A 17094-nucleotide genomic window follows, 5' to 3' on the forward strand; every position below is an offset into this window, starting at 1 on the left:
CTCAAAAAAAAAAAAATTAAAATTAATTATTTTTTGATACAGAGCCTCACTCTGTTGCCCCAGCTAGAGTGCAGTGGCATGATCATAGCTCACTGAAACCTCAAAGTCCTGGGCTCAGGTGATCCTCCTGCCTCAGTCTCCTGAGTAGCTGGGACTACAGGCCCACGCCTCCACTCCCAGCTAATTTTTCTTTTTTTTTTTCTTAGAGACAGAGTCTCACTTTGTTGCCCTCGGTGGAATGCCGTGGTGTCACAGCTCACAGTAACCTCCAACTCCTGGGCTTAGGCGATTCTCTTGCCTCAGCCTCCCAAGTAGCTGAAACTACAGGTGCCCACCACAACGCCCGGATATTTTTTGTTGCTGTTTGGCCGGGGCTGGGTTTGAACCCGCCACTCTCGTTATATGGGGCTAGTGCCCTACCAGCTGAGCCACAGGCACTGCCTAATTTTTCTATTCTTTTTTTTTTTTTTTTGTAGAGACAGAGTCTCACTTTATGGCCCTCGGTAGAGTGTCATGGCCTCACACAGCTCACAGCAACCTCCAAATCCTGGGCTTAAGCAATTCTCTTGCCTCAGCCTCCCGAGTAGCTGGGACTACAGGCGCCTGCCACAATGCCCAGCCATTTTTTTTTTTTTTTGGTTGCAGTTTGGCCGGGGCCAGGTTTGAACCCGCCACCCTCGGTATATGGGGCTGGCGCCTTACCAACTGAGCCACAGGCGCTGCCCTAATTTTTCTATTCTTAACAGAGACCGGGTCTCACTCTTGCTCAGGCTGGTCTCAATCTCTTTTTATTTATTTATTTATTTTTATTATTTTTTTTTTTTTTAGAGACAGAGTTTCACTTTATTGCCCTTGGTAGAGTGCTATGGCATCACACAGCTCACTGCAACCTCCAGGTCTTGGGCTTAGGCGATTCTCTTGCCTCAGCCTCCGAGCAGCTGGACGACAGGCGCCCGCCACACAACGCCCGGCCATTTTTTTGTTGCAGTTTGGCCGGGGCTGGGTTTGAACCCACCACCCTCGGCATATGGGGCCGGCGCCCTGCTCACTGAGCCACAGGCACCGCCCTGGTCTCAATCTCTTGACCACAAGCAATCCTCCCGCCTCAGCCTCCTGGAGTGCTAAGATTACAGGCACAAACAACTGTGCTCAGCTCATCTTTCCAGTCTTAAAAAAATTATTGGGGTGCTACCTGTGGCTCAGTGAGTAGGGTGCCGACCCCATACATTGAAGGTGGCAGGTTCAAACTCGGCCCTGGCCAAACTGCAACAAAAAAATAACCAGGTGTTGTGGCGGGCCCCTGTAGACCCAGTTTCTCGGGAGGCTGAGGCAAGAGAATCGCCTAAGCCCAAGTCCTGGAGGTTGCGGTGAGCTGTGACGCCACAGCATTCTACTGAGGGCAACAAAGTGAGATTCTGTCTCTAAAAAAAAAAAAATTATTATATACATTATTACAAATGATATCATACTACAATATGTCTTACCAACTTCTTTTACTTTTTCATGAATATCATTTTATATTATCAAGCATAGAACATTATTTTAAGTTGATAAATATGAGAACCTGAGAGAGTGTACTTTTGGATTTCTCTGAAGGCCACATTTCCCAAAAACAAAAAAAGGAAAAAAAAATAGGAGTAGCCAAGTTTGTCCATTTACACAAGAGACTTAGTTTTATGATAGAGGTGATTGAGATAAAAAGTCTTGTAAAATATAAAATCCACTACTCCTGGGCGGCGCCTGTGTCTCAGAGGAGTAGGGCGCTGGCCCCATATGCCGGAGGTGGCGGGTTCAAGCCCAGCCCTGGCCAAAAACTGCAAAAAAATAAATAAATAAATAAATAAATCATGGATTACATTAAAAAAAAATCCACTACTCCTTATAAAGGACTTGCAATAAAGCCCAAGTGCCCATCGATCCACAAATGGATGAATAAATTGTGGTATATGTATACCATGGAATATTATGCAGCCTTAAAGAAAGATGGAGACTTTACCTCTTTCATGTTTACATGGATGGAGCTGGAACATATTCTTCTTAGTAAAGTATCTCAAGAATGGAAGAAAAAGTATCCAATGTACTCAGCCCTACTATGAAACTAATTTATGGCTTTCATATGAAAGCTATAACCCAGTTATAACCTAAGAATATGGGGAAAGGAGAGAGGGAGGAGGAGGGTGGGTGGGGGGAGGGTGATTACACCTACGGTACATCTTATAAGGGTACGTGTGAAACTTACTAAATACAGAATATAAATGTCTTAACACAATAACTAAGAAAATGCCAGGAAGGCCATGTTAACTAGTGTGATGAAAATATGTCAAATGGACTCAGTGCCTGTGGCTCAAGTGGCTAAGGCGCCAGCCACATACACCTGGGCTGGCCGGTTTGAATCCAGCCCAGGCCCGCCAAACAACAATGACGGCTGCAACCAAAAAATAGCCAGGCGTTGTGGGGGGCGCCTGTGGTCCCGGCTACTTGGAAGGCAGAGGCAGGAGAATTGCTTGAGCCCAGGAGTTTGAGGTTACTGTGAAGCTGTGATGTCACGGTACTCTACCCAGGGTGACAGCTGGAGGCTCTGTCTCAAAAAAAGAAAAGAAAATATGTCAAATGGTATATAAAACCAGTGTATGGTACCCCATGATCGCATTAATGTACACAGCTATGATTTAATTAAAAAAAAGGAAAAAAAGAAGACTTGTCATATAAACAAATCCACAATTAGAAGAATATGGCTACAAAAATGTTGCATAAAACCAACAAATATTTCCTCTTTAAAAAGAAAGTGAAGGAGATAGAAAAATTAAGGGTGGCGAGGGCTGTGGCTCAAAGGAGTAAGGCTCTGGCCTCATATACTGGAGGTGGCAGGTTCAAACCCTGCCCGGGCCAAAAACTGCAAAATAAATAAATAAATATAAACAATAACATTTATTTTTTTAAAAAGAAGAATTAAGCGTAAGTCTAGCTCGGGAGACTGGGTAGATCAGGACAACCATTAACCAAATTCAGAGATAAGGGTAGCTAAATAGTTGGGTGTGGGTGCAGGAATGGATAATGAGTTTAGTTTGGAACGGGTTGAATGAGAAATGAAGCCATTGAAGATGGGAACCTGGAGAATACCAATATTTAACGGGAGGCCAGAAGAGCCAGTGGATCCTCAGTGTGAACTGCGTATGGCAGGAAGATTGCGGGAGCACCGTATCAGCTAACCATTTGCTTATGTTACACAAGCCCCCTACCCAACTCCTGAACGTGCATACATCCTATTTGCTAGTCGCTTCTTCCTTCTCAGTTTCCTGCTTCATGTAGAGACCGCATTTTCCCTCCTGTCCTCTCCTAACTGAAGGAGGGAAGAGTCTAGCATCTCTCAACACAGTCACCTAGGCGACCTCGAATTACAGGGAGGAGATAAAAAGAAAAAGAAAAAAAAAAAAGAATACAGGGAGGAGGGTGGCTCCTGTGGCTCAGTGGGTAGGGAGCTGGCCCCATATACCGAGGTTAGAGGGTTCAAATTCGCCCCCTGCCAAACTGCAACCAAAAAAAAAAAAAAAAAAACTAGCCGGGCGTTGTGGTGGGCGCCTGTAGTCCCAGCTCGGGAGGCTGAGGCAAGAGAATCGCTTAAACCCAGGAGTTGGAGGTTGCTGTGAGCTGTATGACGCCACGGCACTCTACCGAGGGCAATAAAGTGAGACTCTGTCTCTAAAAACTAAATAAATAAATAACAATTTTAAAAAAAGAATACAGGGAGGAGGTGAAAGGAGGTACAAGAGGGAAATGATTTTTTTTTCTTAGAACAAACGTGTTCCATTCAATACCTGGGATATAATTTTTTCAAATTGTATATAAAACCAGCACATTGTACCCCATGATTGCATTAATGTACACAGCTATGATTTAATTTAAAAAATTATTTTAAATTAATATAAGGGCACAAAATTTTAGGTTACATTGTTCTCACTTCCAAGGAAAAGTTCAAGTTGTAGTTGAGTTCTTCACCCAGGGGGCATGCTGAACACCCTCACATTGTGTACATTAGGTGAGAGCCCGCCACTTACCCTCCCTCCTCCCAGGACAACGATTTTTAAGAAAAGAGAGTCTGCGGCGACCGCTAATAAATTAAAATTCCACCTCCCTATATCCTGCCACGCCGCTCTCCTGCCGCTGTATCGGGCTCCTGGCCGCGAAGTCGGACGGGAGATGTAGTCCTCAAGACCGATCAGGGTGGCACGACTGAAGAACTCGGTTTCCCAAGTGGCTCTCGAGGCGCGTGCGCAGATGGCTGCCCCAGCGAGTGGTAAACAGAGACGTCAGGCGGGGGCCGCTGCTTGGAGCAAAACAAAAGGGAAACCCGGGGGGCGGGGGGTGGGGGGGGTTGATAGGGGAATTGGTGCGGGAATAGAGACGCTGGGTCTGCGGGGACCTGGACCCTGTCAGGAGTGGGGAGAAGGGAATAGGCGGGGGGAGGGGGAGTTAGGGGAGGGACAAGTGACGCGGGGAAGCGGGGCGTGGGGGAGGGCAGCGATCCGGGTGGAGGAAATTTGGGAGGAGTGTCCGGGGGGCAGCAACTTAAAAGGGGAGAGAACTGCAGCTAAGGAGACGTTCGGTGATGGGAGTGCAATGTACGACGAGATAGGGTGCCTCAGGTTTAAAAGAGCAGGAAGCTGAGTGAGAGGTTGGAGAAAAAGTGTCTTCGCTCAGCCTAGGTTACAGGTGGTGTCTCAGAAAGAGCTCTGAGCCTGCAGGCTGTAGTCGGGAAGAGGATCAGAGAACTCTGTGTAAGGGACAGTTTCGGGGCTTAGCGTCCTGGGGCGAGGGGAAGTTCACGACTTTCTGAGGACTGGCAGGAATGTGCCTCCCGGCCCTCGGTGCTTCCCCCCTCGGGGGAGGCATCGTGAGGGACTGTGTCAGGCTTCACTGAATGCTGAACCGCGGAGGTCCAGCTCCACGTATGGATCCAGGGAATGAGAATTCAGCCGCAGAGGCTGCCGCGATCATAGACCTCGATCCCGACTTCGAACCCCAGAGCCGTCCCCGCTCCTGCACCTGGCCCCTTCCCCGACCAGAGCTCTCTACAGAGCCGTCCGAGCGGCCCGAGGTGGAGCCAGGTCTGGGAGAGAAGGTACACACGGAGGGGCGTTCAGAGCCTATCCTGTTGCCCTCCAGGCTCCCAGAGCCGGCAGGGGGCCCCCAACCCGGGATCCTGGGGGCTGTAACAGGTCCTCGGAAGGGAGGCTCCCGCCGGAATGCCTGGGGAAATCAGTCATATGCAGAACTCATCAGCCAGGCCATTGAAAGCGCCCCTGACAAGCGACTGACACTCGCCCAGATCTATGAGTGGATGGTCCGTACTGTGCCCTACTTCAAGGACAAGGGCGACAGCAACAGCTCGGCAGGATGGAAGGTAACTATGACCCCCATGCATTCTTCCCAACACCATCTACCCCTGGTACTCTGCGCTCCCTTACTTCTACTCCAGAGCCTCTTTTGTTGTCTCCCCTCCACCCTTTTGGGAAGCTCAGAGATCCACCTTCAGTCTTCTCTTACAGAACGTTTACTTAGTACATAGTATAAGCCACTCAGTGATTGATGCTAGAGGATCACAGATGAATAAGACACTGTCCCTGCCCTAGAGAAAATCAAATTCTGTGCTCGCTGCTCAACACTCCTAGTACTTTGGCTTGGGCTGCCCCAAACAATTATTCCCACAGAGGAGTCTTTATCCTACATACAGCAGAAACTGTGTAGATTTCCCAAACAAACCTAGCTTTCCCTCTTTCCGACATCCCACTCCAACACCTTTTCTCCCATTCCTGTGGGATTACTTGGATTCCCTGTTTGCCTTCTTGTACCTCAATGTAGAAGTACTATTCTAGGACCACTCTACCCAAGAGGAGACAGTGGGTTGTCAAAGGGTAAAAACAGTGATATTCATGGGGAAAGGTAGCTGATCTTATTATGCATTAAGAAAAAAAGGGGCTGTGAGCTGCTTTGTTGACCTTGTAATGCCAAAAAACTCTCCCTTGTGCAGTACTAGTCAAGTTTTGGAGGAAAGTCTTCATTTACTGTTGAAGAATATTAGTCACGAAAAAGGAGGTAGGGCTCTGATTTTAGAGCACAAGGTTGGGGGTTCCCTTGGACTTCCATGAACTGTGAGGAAAGATCTCATAGGATACTCTGGAAAATGTACCCTGAGAAGCACAGGGCTCTAATCACAGAATTGAGGAGCTTAACCCCTATTGCAATCTTGTACCTCCATAGGTGATGAGGTCAGAATATAACAAAGTACTGAGGGTTGAGTGAGCAGAGAGTCTTCTCTTATGTATAAGAGATTGAGGGATCAGATCTGTGGTATCCCCAGGGACTGGGAAAAACAGAAGATGGGTCAGGTGACTGAGGGGCACTATTTCTGGATAGACTGCCACACCAAAATCTCAGCTCATATAGAACTGCCCTCCTTGGACCCAACCTATGTAGCTATTTTTCTATTCCCTTAGGTTCACTTTCCAGGTTAGAAGAAATAACCATAAGTTGTGCAGCACCTGTGACTTAGTGGGTAGGGCACTGGCTGCATACACTGAGGGTGGCAGGTTCGAACCCAGCCCCAGCCAAACTGCAACAAAAAAATAGCCGGGTGTTGTAGCAAGTGCCTGTGGTCCCAGCTACTGGGGAGACTGAGGCAGGAGAATCACCTAAGCCCAAGAGCTAGAGGTTGCTGTGAGCTGTGACACTATGGCACTCTACCAAGGCAACAAAGTGAGACTCTCTCTAAAAAGGGAGAGAAATAACCACAAATTGTTGGTTATACTATGGGAATATGGTCCCTCCTTATAATTTACACTTATACAATACTTTATAGTTTACAAAATATATATTTTTTGAGACAGAGTTTCACTTTGTCACCCTCTATAGAGTGCTATGGCATCATAGCTCACAGCAACCTCAAACTCTTGGGCTCAAGCAGTTCTCTTGCCTCAGCCTCCCAAGTAGCTGGGACTACGGGCACCTGCCACACACCCGGCTATTTTTAGAGGTGGGGTCTTGCTCTTGCTCAAGCTGGTCTCAAACCTGTGAGCTCAGGGCAATCCACCCACCTCAGCGTCCCAGAGTGCTAGGATTACAGGCGTGAGCCACTGCACCTGGCTACAAAATCTTTTTTAAATATTTTGTTTTATTAATCTTTGCAGCTATTTTGAGAGTCCACATTTTACATATTAGGAAACTAGATACAGAAAGGTTAGGAAACTCACCTAATAGCAGCGGAATGAGAACTTGAACTCAGGTCTAACTATAAATTATTCTTCAAAAGCATGGCTTGCTCTCATTGGAATGATAGCAAAGCCAAATCAGGCTGAGCCTGGGACTTGCGAGGCTTCCCTACCCTTTCTGAGGGGAAAGTCTTACACCTGAACTGGCTTCCCTGAAGATGTGCCAAGGTTACTCCCACCCCAGCAGGGGGCATCGCTCACTTAGAACAAGAAAGCTTAGGTTAGGTGACTTGGGGAGCAATTAGCAGTCACCCCCTCTTTCACACATAGGAGTTATAGGCTTCTAGAGAACTGACCTCTCTAGTTAAGAGGCTGTGCCATAAGTAGTAAGGAAGGGAATTGGCCTTCTCAGTAGACCCAGAGTTAGAGGATGAAAGGGGAGGAAATCATGGTGCCAGAAGTTACTGTGATCCTCAGTTACTATGAGCCCAGATGGACTGACAAGTGTGACTCCATGAAGGAGCTAGAAGCATCACCACAGCCAGAATAGTTGCAGTGCCATTACAAGAAGGTCCCAGGGACACAAGGACTTTATTTGGCTGAAAAGCCCTGGAACAGGAAGCTGCTCGAGCATCATTCCCCAGGCAAGGGGTCTGCTGTTAGAGCACCAGTCAGAGAAACACAAGCGGTTTCTGATTGTCCATTGCCTCAGCCTCCTAGTTTCATCAAGCCTTTCAGGGCCTTCCTGAGTTTCTAAACCAAAGAGCTCCGTGTGGGAGGTCAAATGGCCCCAAGGTTAGAGAGTTTATGCACAAATTCCTGAGAACTGGGGGAAAGGAGCTAGGAAGTAGGTAGGGAAAAGAAAGCAGGTTCCCAGAGGGGGAAAAAATCAAAACCATGGTAAAACTAGCCTGCAGCAACCAGTAAAAATAAGCTGCACTGGCGCAGCGCCTGTGGCTCAAGTGGCTGAGGCGCCAGCCACATACACCTGAGCTGGCAGGTTCAAATCCAGCCTGGGCTGCCAAACAACGATGGCTGCAACCAAAAAAAAATAGCAGGGAGTTGTGGTGGGCGCCTGTAGTCCCAGCTACTTGGGAGGTGGAGGCAGGAGAATCGCTTGAGCCCAGGAGTTGGAGGTTGCTGTGAGCTGTGATGCCACAGCACTGTACCCAGGGTGACAGTTTGAGGCTCTGTCTCAAAAAAAAAAAACATAAGCTGGGCAGCGCCTGTGGCTCAGTTGGTAAGGCCCCGGCCCCATATACCGAGGGTAGCGGGTTCAAACTCGGCCCCGGCCAAACTGCAACCAAAAAATAGCCAGGCATTGTGGCGGGCGCCTATAGTCCCAGCTACTCGGGAGGCTGAGGCAAGAGAATCGCTTAAGCCCAGGCGTTGGAGGTTGCTGTGAGCTGTGTGAGGCCACGGCACTCTACCGAGGGCCATAAAGTGAGACTCTGTCTCTACAAAAAAAAAAATAATAATAATAATAAGCTGCACTGGAGGCTTCAAATGCTGCCAATCCAAGTGGGCCACTGGAAGAAAAGAAGCATAACCCTAATAGAATATCACCTTCCTCCTAGAAGGAGGAAGGAAAAATACATAGGTTCCAATACTCAAGGCACTCAAGAGCTGGCAGAAGCTAAAGGGGAACCTCATGATTGTCACTCAGGGGCCTTTCACCAGTCAGGCAACAAATATTGATTATATACTCTGAACTTGAGTACATATTGGGTATGTGCTGTGTTCTTGGCACTCTGAGAGGGCACTGTTGGGGGGTGTGGGACTGGAGGACCTTATCTGTGACCTTGGCACTTACTCTTGATGAGACAAATTACATGAAACCATAAACAACACAATACAGATTGGGTGTAAAATTGTGTGGAACATATTTAATATGTTTTACAAGAAATTTGAAGGTCCTAGCACTCTGGGAGGCTGAGGCCGGTGGATTGCTTGACCTTCGAGTTCGAGACCAGCCTGAGCAAAAGTTAGACCCCCATCTCTACTAAAAATAGAAAAACTGAGGCAAGAGGATCGCTTGAGCTCAAGTTGGAGGTTACTGTGAGCTATGACGCCACTGTACTCTACCCAGGGAGACAGCTTGAGATTCTGTACAAAGAAAAAAAAAGAAGAAATTTGGCGGTGCCCATAGCTCAGTGGGTAGGGCGCTGGCCACATACACCAAGATTGGCGGGTTCAAACGGGCCCAGGCTGGCTAAACAATGACAGCTGCAATAACAACAAAAAAAAAATAGCTGGGTGAGTGCCTGTAGTCCCAGCTACTTGGGAGGCTGAGGCAAGAGAATTGCTTAAGCCCAAGAGTTTGAGGTTGCTGTGAGCTCTGACACCAAGGCACTCTACCCAGGATGACAGCTTGAGACTCTGTCTCAAAAAAAAAAAGGGCAGCGCCTGTGGCTCAGTGTATAGGGCGCCGGGCCCATATACCGATGGTGGCAGGTTCAAACCCGGCCCTGGCCAAACTGCAACAAAAAAAATAGCCGGGCGTTGTGGTGGAAGCCTGTACTCCCAGCTACTCGGGAGGCTGAGTCAAGAGAATCACCTAAGTAGAAGAGCTGGGGGTTGCTGTGAGCTGTGACGTCATGGTACTCTACTGAGGGCAACAAAGTGAGACTCTGTCAAGAGAGAAAGAAAAAAAGAAAGAAAAGAAAGGAAGGGAAGGAAGGAAGAAAGAAAGAAAAGAAAGAAAATTTGAAGGCTATGCTAGGGACGGTGGCTCACGCTTGTAATCCTAGCACTATGGGAGATTAAGGCAGGTGGATTGCCTGAGTTCACAGGTTGCAGACTAGCCTGAGCCAGAGACCCCCATCTCTAAAAATAGGTAGGCATTGTGGTGGGCACCTGTAGTCCCAGCTACGGGGGAGGCTGAGACAAGAGAATCACTTGAGCCCAAGAGTTTGAGGTTGCTGTGAGCTGTGACACCATGGCGTCAAAGTCAGACGCTGTCTCAAATAAGTAAATACATAAATAAATGTGGCTGCTGAAGTCAAGCAACCACCCTTATAAAAGAGGTGGAACTTAAGCTTGTTGAACTAATAGAATTTAGAGACAGGAGATCTTTCCTAGGAAAAGGGAAGAGGGGTTGTATTTTGTGTATCTAAGGCAGAGTGAGAGAAGCCTGGACTGAATGTAGTTGAGGGTATGTGTCATAGATTGGGAAAAATAAGGCTGAGATTCAGAAAAAAAGAAATCTTCAAATCCTATAGAGCCCAAATGCTCTGTGGGGAATGGAGCACCAGCTGTGCTGAGATTCTAGCTCTTCAGCCTATTCAGAAAACTGGCTCAGGGCAGGGTGGTGAGTCAGTCCTGGGCTGATGTTACACCACTGTCCTGTAAACTCCACCTAAACCTGCACTCAAGGAAAGGGATGGAATGCTTTTTCCCAGCTGAATCTAGTTCTTCCTGGCCCAGGAGGACATCTCCCCCACCAGAACCAGACACCCTCCCTCTCCCAAGACCCAGGAGTAGCATAGTGCTGGGAGCTTTTCCAGGGTGAGCACCATGCCCTCTACAGTAGCTTGTTATCGCATTGTCTCCCCTGCCCCTGTGAAGAGAAGTCTGCTAGTCTTGGGGTAGTAACTGTGTTTGGTTTCCTCCCCCACATTCCCCACACCCATTCGCACTTCAGTCTTGCCAGTTTACCCCCTGGGGGAGGAACCAAAATCTCCAGGAACACCCCTGTTGTATCTCACCATCCTTTAAGACTACTTCTAGCCACTGACCTCCCCTATGTACACCTCATGCCCCTTTCCTGCTGCTTCTGCCCCCTCCAGAACTCAATTCGCCACAACCTGTCCCTGCACAGCAAGTTCATCAAGGTTCACAATGAGGCCACTGGCAAGAGTTCTTGGTGGATGCTGAACCCAGAGGGAGGCAAGAGTGGCAAGGCACCCCGCCGCCGGGCTGCCTCCATGGATAGCAGCAACAAGCTGCTCCGGGGCCGCACCAAGGCCCCCAAGAAGAAACCACCTGTGTTGCCAGCTCCATCTGAAGGTGCCACTTCAACGAGCCCTGTTGGCCACTTTGCCAAGTGGTCAGGCAGCCCTTGTTCTCGAAACCGTGAGGAAGCCGATGTGTGGACCACCTTTCGTCCACGAAGTAGTTCAAATGCTAGCAGTGTCAGCAACCGACTATCCCCCATGAGGCCAGAATCAGAGGTGCTAGCAGAGGAGGAAATACCAGCCTCAGTCAGCAGCTATGCAGGTGTTCCTCACACTCTAAATGAAGATCTAGAGCTGTTAGATGGGCTCAATCTCACATCTTCCCATTCCCTGCTCTCTCGGAGTAGTCTCTCTGGCTTCTCTTTGCAGCATCCTGGGGTTACCGGCCCCTTACACACCTACAGCACCTCCCTCTTCAGCCCAGCAGAGGGGCCCCTGTCAGCAGGAGAAGGGTGCTTCTCAAGCTCCCAGTCTCTGGAGGCCCTGCTCACTTCTGATACGCCACCACCCCCTGCTGATGTCCTCATGACCCAGGTAGATCCCATTCTGTCCCAGGTTCCAACACTTCTGTTGCTGGGAGGGATACCTTCCTCCAGTAAGCTGGCCACAGGAGTCGGCCTATGTCCTAAGCCCCTAGAGGCTCCAGGCCCCAGCAGTCTGGTCCCCACCCTTTCTATGATAGCACCACCTTCAGTCATGGCAGGTGCTCCCATCCCCAAGACCCTGGGGACTCCAGTGCTCACACTCCCTACTGAAGCTGCAAGCCAAGACAGAATGCCTCAGGATCTAGATCTTGATATGTATATGGAGAACCTGGAGTGTGACATGGATAACATCATCAGTGACCTCATGGATGGGGGCGAGGGACTGGACTTCAACTTTGAGCCAGGTACAGCACCTCCTAATCACCATTGCTTTTACAACTTATGGCCCTCCTCCTACGTGCCCAGCTAGTTCCATGATCTGAGCAAGGGGGAGCTTTAGAACAAGGGATAGCTAGAGCTCCAGAAAATGATGTCAGATTACAATGGCATAGTGTCCAGATGAGACCTCCAGATCCCTCAGCAGTGCCCACCCCTGCAAGGTAACACAGAAGAGGTGTGTGTGGAGGGAGGGAGGTGTTTCTATTTTCCTTGGTGTGAATCTTGATGGAAAGTTGACATGCCCCAGATAAGCCCCTTACTTTGTCCTCCATTTCTTCTTCCCACAGATCCCTGAGTCATGGCTGGAAGCTTTGTCTCCTGCTTGAGAGGTGGACCCAAGCGTGTCCAGTGTCCATATCCACTTTTTACCCTTGAGCCCTCTCCAGGAAATTGGGATCCTGCTTTAGAGCTAGGGTGGGGTCTAATCATGCACGCAAGCAAGCAAGCACACAGGCACACGGGTGTTGAGGAAATTATAAAGATAAAGCTGCCCTAGTGGGGACTATGGGGGGAGGAAAGTGGGAGGGGGAAAGGGAGAGGGTTTATTTTCACTGTGCCAATTTAGGGGGTAAGGTCCCCTCTCAGGAGCCATCCTTGGCTTCCCCATTCCCACCCCCTAGGCTTTGTAGCAGGGGCGAGCAATGCTGTTGGAAATGTGAAGTCACCAGTGGCCTTACCCCTGCCTTTGGAAGCAGGATTTTTTGTAGAGAGTCTTATCTGAGCTGGACCAGGCTAGGTCAGCCTGGAGTTTTTATGCAGTGGCCCCCTTAGGCCAGTGGTGTGGGTGGGGGGTAGAAGGGATCTGAAATGGCCAAGATCTGAGCACAGAGCTGCAGATAACAGAAAGGCTTTTTATAAACTTTTAAAGAAATATAAACACAAATATAGAGATTTTTAACAGTGGCAAGGTGCTAGTGATGGAGAGAATGCTTTTTCTTTCTGAAGGCTTTGTCATAGTGACATGATACAAACACTACAGACAATATACTAGCTGAGACACAGGGAAATGGGGGAGGAGTGAGAAGTAACAGTGAACAAGGAAGGGGAAGACCTCTTACCTGGACCAGGTCTAGAAAAAGGTCTGTGCATAATGCTTTAAAGTTTCCCTAAGGAAAAGCCATATCCCCTCATTCTGTCAACTTGTGCTTGGGAGTGTGTGGTGTTGGGGTGCAGCCACACTCTTCTAGTGTGAGTTAGTGCTACAGTGGGAGAGTGCATTGAAAGCCTGGAATTAGCTTGGGGCCTGGGAAGGGGGGGAGAGAATAGAATGAGGGAAAGATTTAGGGTGGTAAAGTTAGGTATGGAGGCCTCCCTGCTCAAGGTCCCTTCCCTTCTTCCCCTTCCCTGACTGCAGGGGTTATGTAGAAGTGTGTGGTGGCAGGCAGGGGGGAGGGGAGGAGCGTGGAAAGGGGTAGCTGAGAAGCTTGGCTGAGGGTCTGGGAAATGAGCGCGGATGGGGGAATGTGGATCAGGTTTACTAGCACCTGCCAGGGAAGCCATCTGGGGCTCCTCCCCCCCAGCCCCCAAGCGGCCCCTCCCCTAGTGCCCTTTGCTTTGTCCTCTCCCCCGCCCCTGCTGTGGGTTCCCATCATTTCCTGTGTCAGTGCCTGGCCTACCCAGATTGTATCATGTGCTAGATTGGAGTGGGGAAGTGTGTCAAATCAATAAATGAATAAATTCAATAAATGCCTATAACCAGCTCTCTTGTTTCTGCTGCCTTGCTGCTCTCCTCGGATAAAGGGGAGGATGGGAGGAAGGCAAAGGAGGAGAGAGCAGGCAGGGTGGAGGAACTGCCCAGAGGCAGAGAGGTGGGGGTGGAGGAATTTCAGCCCAGGGAGGTGGTGGAGTGTGGTGGGGGAGGGACACCTAACCTCAGCCTGAGTAGGCTGGCTATGAGATAGGGGAGGTAGTCTGGTTTGAGAAGACCCCACCCCCACTCAGTCCCTCAAAGGTTCATTGTACTAAACTTCACAGTCTTTCCTTACCCCCACCCAAGTGCTGGCCCCAGCCCTCTCCTGCTGCTCCCATCCAGCCTCAGAGCCTGGGGCATACTTAAGTCTTAGTGCAGATATTAGGCGAAGGAGTCTTCCTAGAAAAAGAAGTCTCACATTAAATACCAGTAATTTCATACCTAGTAATACTGCTCTCACTTGGTCACTTTATTGAGTTAGCGATGTTTATCCCTCCTACTGAGAAAGTCTGCTCTGGTCTTAAAGAGCGGACCCCTGCGAGTGGGCGCCTCTTCATCTGATTTTCCTGGTGATTTGGGCTAGAAAAGAAAGTAAGTAGATAAAAAAGAGGCCCCTTCAGGGAAGGTTTCTCCAACCTAGGGCCAAAGGAAGGACAAAAACGGTTGGAGGCAGATCTTGAACATAGATGTTGGATTTGGAAAGGAAATTTATCCCAGGGCCAGGGTGGAGGAATATTCAGTCGGGCAATGGGGAGAGGGGCGTGCTGGGACAGACCATATTCAGGGAGACTTACTGGGAGGTTCACAGAAGATTCAATTGGAACGACCTTCTTGGCTTCTTGGGTTCTAAGCAACTTCACTCTGCTTCTCTCCAGGAAGTCACATTGTGTGCGCAGGGCATCTAGGAACAAGGAAATGGCATCTGCACCTCTGAGGCCTAGAAACCTTACCCATCCAGACCCTCCCATCATTCAAACAAACAGTCAACTGGAGCAATCTGGCCTAAGATAGAAATGATGAGGTGGTGGTAGGGAGATAGACTGAGAAGGTAGCCAAGAAATGGGGGAACAGGGGAGTAACACATGCATATTTGACCTAGTTTGAGCTAAACATCCCTCCTAAAGTGGACCTGGATCCTGTACCCCCTTTCCCAGGCTCCTATGACCCTACCTGTCATGTGGGGGATCTTAGTCTCACTCTATGTTCTTCAACACACAGCTATATACAGACCCCTCCTTGTTCTTCCTTCTCCCATTACACTCCTTACCAATTAGCTCAGGCTCTGGATTCTTCAGGAGGGGCACGAAAGCTCTGTAGGAATTCTCAAGTCTTGTCCCTGTGAACATAGCAGTTTGCTGTCCCCAACCCCTTTTGCCCAGTCTCCACCTCTCTGAAGCCCAAGATTTTAGGATCCTAACACTAAACACTACCTTGAACTAGTTGAATCTTATTTCTTCCCCTTAGATATGGAAGAGTTATGGTATGGACCCTAGGACAGACGAGGGGATATGGTATGTGTGAACTTAACCTATTGGTACAGAGACAGTGCCTTTTCTTTTCTTTCTTTTCTTTTTTTTTTGAGACAGAGTTTCATTATGTTGCCCGGTAGAGTGCTGTGGTGTCACAGCTCACAGCAACCTCAAACTCTTGGACTTAAGCGATTCTCTTGTCTCAGCCTCCCAAGTAGCTAGGACCACAGGCGCCCGCCACAATGCCTGGCCATTTTTTGGTTGTAGTTGTTGTTGTTTGACAGGCCTGGACTGGATTGGAACCCACCAGCTCCAGTGTATGTGGCTGGCACCTTAGCCGCTGAGCTACAGGCGCCCAGCCTTTTTTTTTTTAGAGAGAGAGAGTCTCATTCTGTCTCTCGAGTGCCCTAGCATCAGCCTACTTCACAACAACCTCAAACTCTTGGGTTCAAGCAATCCTTCTGCCTCAGCCTCCCAAGTAGCTGAGACTGCAGGTGCCCACCACAATGCCTGGATAATTTTTCTATTTTCAGTACAGATGGGGTCACACTCCTGCTCAGTGCCTTTTCTTAGACTAACTTTTTTTTAATTTTTTTAAATTTATTTATTTTTATTGTTAAATCATAGCTGTGTACATTAGTGCAATCAAGGGTACAATGTGCGGGATTCATATACAATCTGAAATATTCTCATCAAACTGTTCAACGTAGCCTTCATGGAATTTTCTTTGTTACTGTATGTAGGCATTTGTATTCTGCCTTTAGTAAGTTTCGCCTGTACCCATTCTAAGATGCACGGTAGATGTGGCCCCACCCATTCTCCTCCCTCCATCAAAACCTCCCTTCTTAGACTAACTTGAGATGGTCGATTTGGATCTAATTGAGGCTGCCCTATTTTAAAGACAAGGTTCACAATTCATCTTGATGGCCTTGTTCTATTTCTGGGGAACATTCCCAAACCACTACCTGGTGCCCCACGCTCCACCTTACAAACGTAATAGGTGCTTCGAGCTGTAAGGAATTTGCTGGCATTGTCTCCAGGGGTCTTCATCAGGAAAAGCAACTTCATTGTCCCCGTTTCATCACACAAGTCGATGGTGTCTGGAGGGAGGCCACAGGGTAATTGGGGAAGCTAAGGAAAGAGAGTGGAAGCCAAAGGGGCCAGTGATCCTATACAGAATGAATTGGAGGAAGCTGTAAGGATGCAAGTGAGGGACTTCCTTCTTGCCAGGCCTTCCTTCTTCTAAGGATTTGGGGGCTAAGGATGACTCTACTACCTCTGACCCTTGGCCATTAGTCCCCTCCCCCAAACTCCTCACCTGTTTTAGGCAACCCCACTTTATTTCGGGTGTAATGTAGCAACAGGAGGACAGAGCAATTGACATTGACCAGAAACTGCTGATTATCTGAGAAGAGATGGGATGAGGCATGTGGCCTCTTCTCTAGTTGTACCACTTCATTGGTCTCTACTTCCCCCCATACACAGACTCCAATTTGGTGCTGCCCCTCACCTCCATGTTTGATGAAGATGAACATGCTCTCAAGATGGTGTCACTGCTTGGAGAGTACCCTGATGAGTCATGGAGAAGGAGGGTGTTTAGGAGGTCTTAGAGAACCAAGTAGACCCATGGGGTTGGCGGACTGGAGAGTCAGATGGATCTCATAGGCTGAGGAGGCCCAGACTGGGCAGGTGGAGAGAGTTATTAGCAGTTGTGGATAACCAGCATTCCCTAGGGGTGGGGCCTGAGGCTGCAGTTGAGGGATTATGAGGTCAGAAGTGGTATATGAGGCAGAAAGTGGAGTAAGGATAAGGAGAGAAGAACTTGGGTGGAGCCTGTAACAGATTGGTTAG

The 17094-nt window shown here is 48.7% G+C and overlaps 2 protein-coding genes across 3 annotated transcripts; one reads left to right on the top strand and one right to left on the bottom strand.

Annotated features, from left to right (window-relative positions):
• Positions 1 to 4473: 4473 nt before the first annotated feature.
• On the top strand, positions 4474 to 13782 carry FOXO4 (forkhead box O4). 2 transcript variants are annotated; one of them, XR_008377691.1, is made up of 4 exons: positions 4474 to 5401; positions 10994 to 11695; positions 11856 to 12050; positions 12372 to 13782. XR_008377691.1 is itself a non-coding variant. In XM_053580850.1 (3 exons), exons 1-3 carry the CDS (start codon positions 4919 to 4921, stop codon positions 12377 to 12379), a joined length of 1548 nt encoding a protein of 515 aa, XP_053436825.1. In that variant the 5' UTR covers positions 4475 to 4918; the 3' UTR covers positions 12380 to 13782. The 2 variants fall into 2 exon arrangements, 1 of the variants encoding a protein (XP_053436825.1); XM_053580850.1 differs by having other exon boundaries at positions 4475 to 5401; positions 10994 to 12050.
• Positions 13783 to 14222: 440 nt separating this feature from the next.
• CXHXorf65 (chromosome X CXorf65 homolog) lies at positions 14223 to 17092 on the bottom strand. Its single transcript, XM_053579188.1, has 6 exons — positions 16754 to 17092; positions 16562 to 16648; positions 16209 to 16343; positions 15042 to 15110; positions 14569 to 14675; positions 14223 to 14353 (listed from the first exon to the last, which is right to left on the bottom strand). The coding sequence occupies exons 1-6, from the start codon at positions 16776 to 16778 to the stop codon at positions 14252 to 14254; spliced, it is 525 nt and encodes a 174-aa protein (XP_053435163.1). The 5' UTR covers positions 16779 to 17092; the 3' UTR covers positions 14223 to 14251.
• Between the last annotated feature and the right edge of the window lie 2 nt (positions 17093 to 17094).

This window comes from Nycticebus coucang, chromosome X, assembly GCF_027406575.1.
Source record: "Nycticebus coucang isolate mNycCou1 chromosome X, mNycCou1.pri, whole genome shotgun sequence".
NCBI lineage: Eukaryota > Metazoa > Chordata > Mammalia > Primates > Lorisidae > Nycticebus > Nycticebus coucang.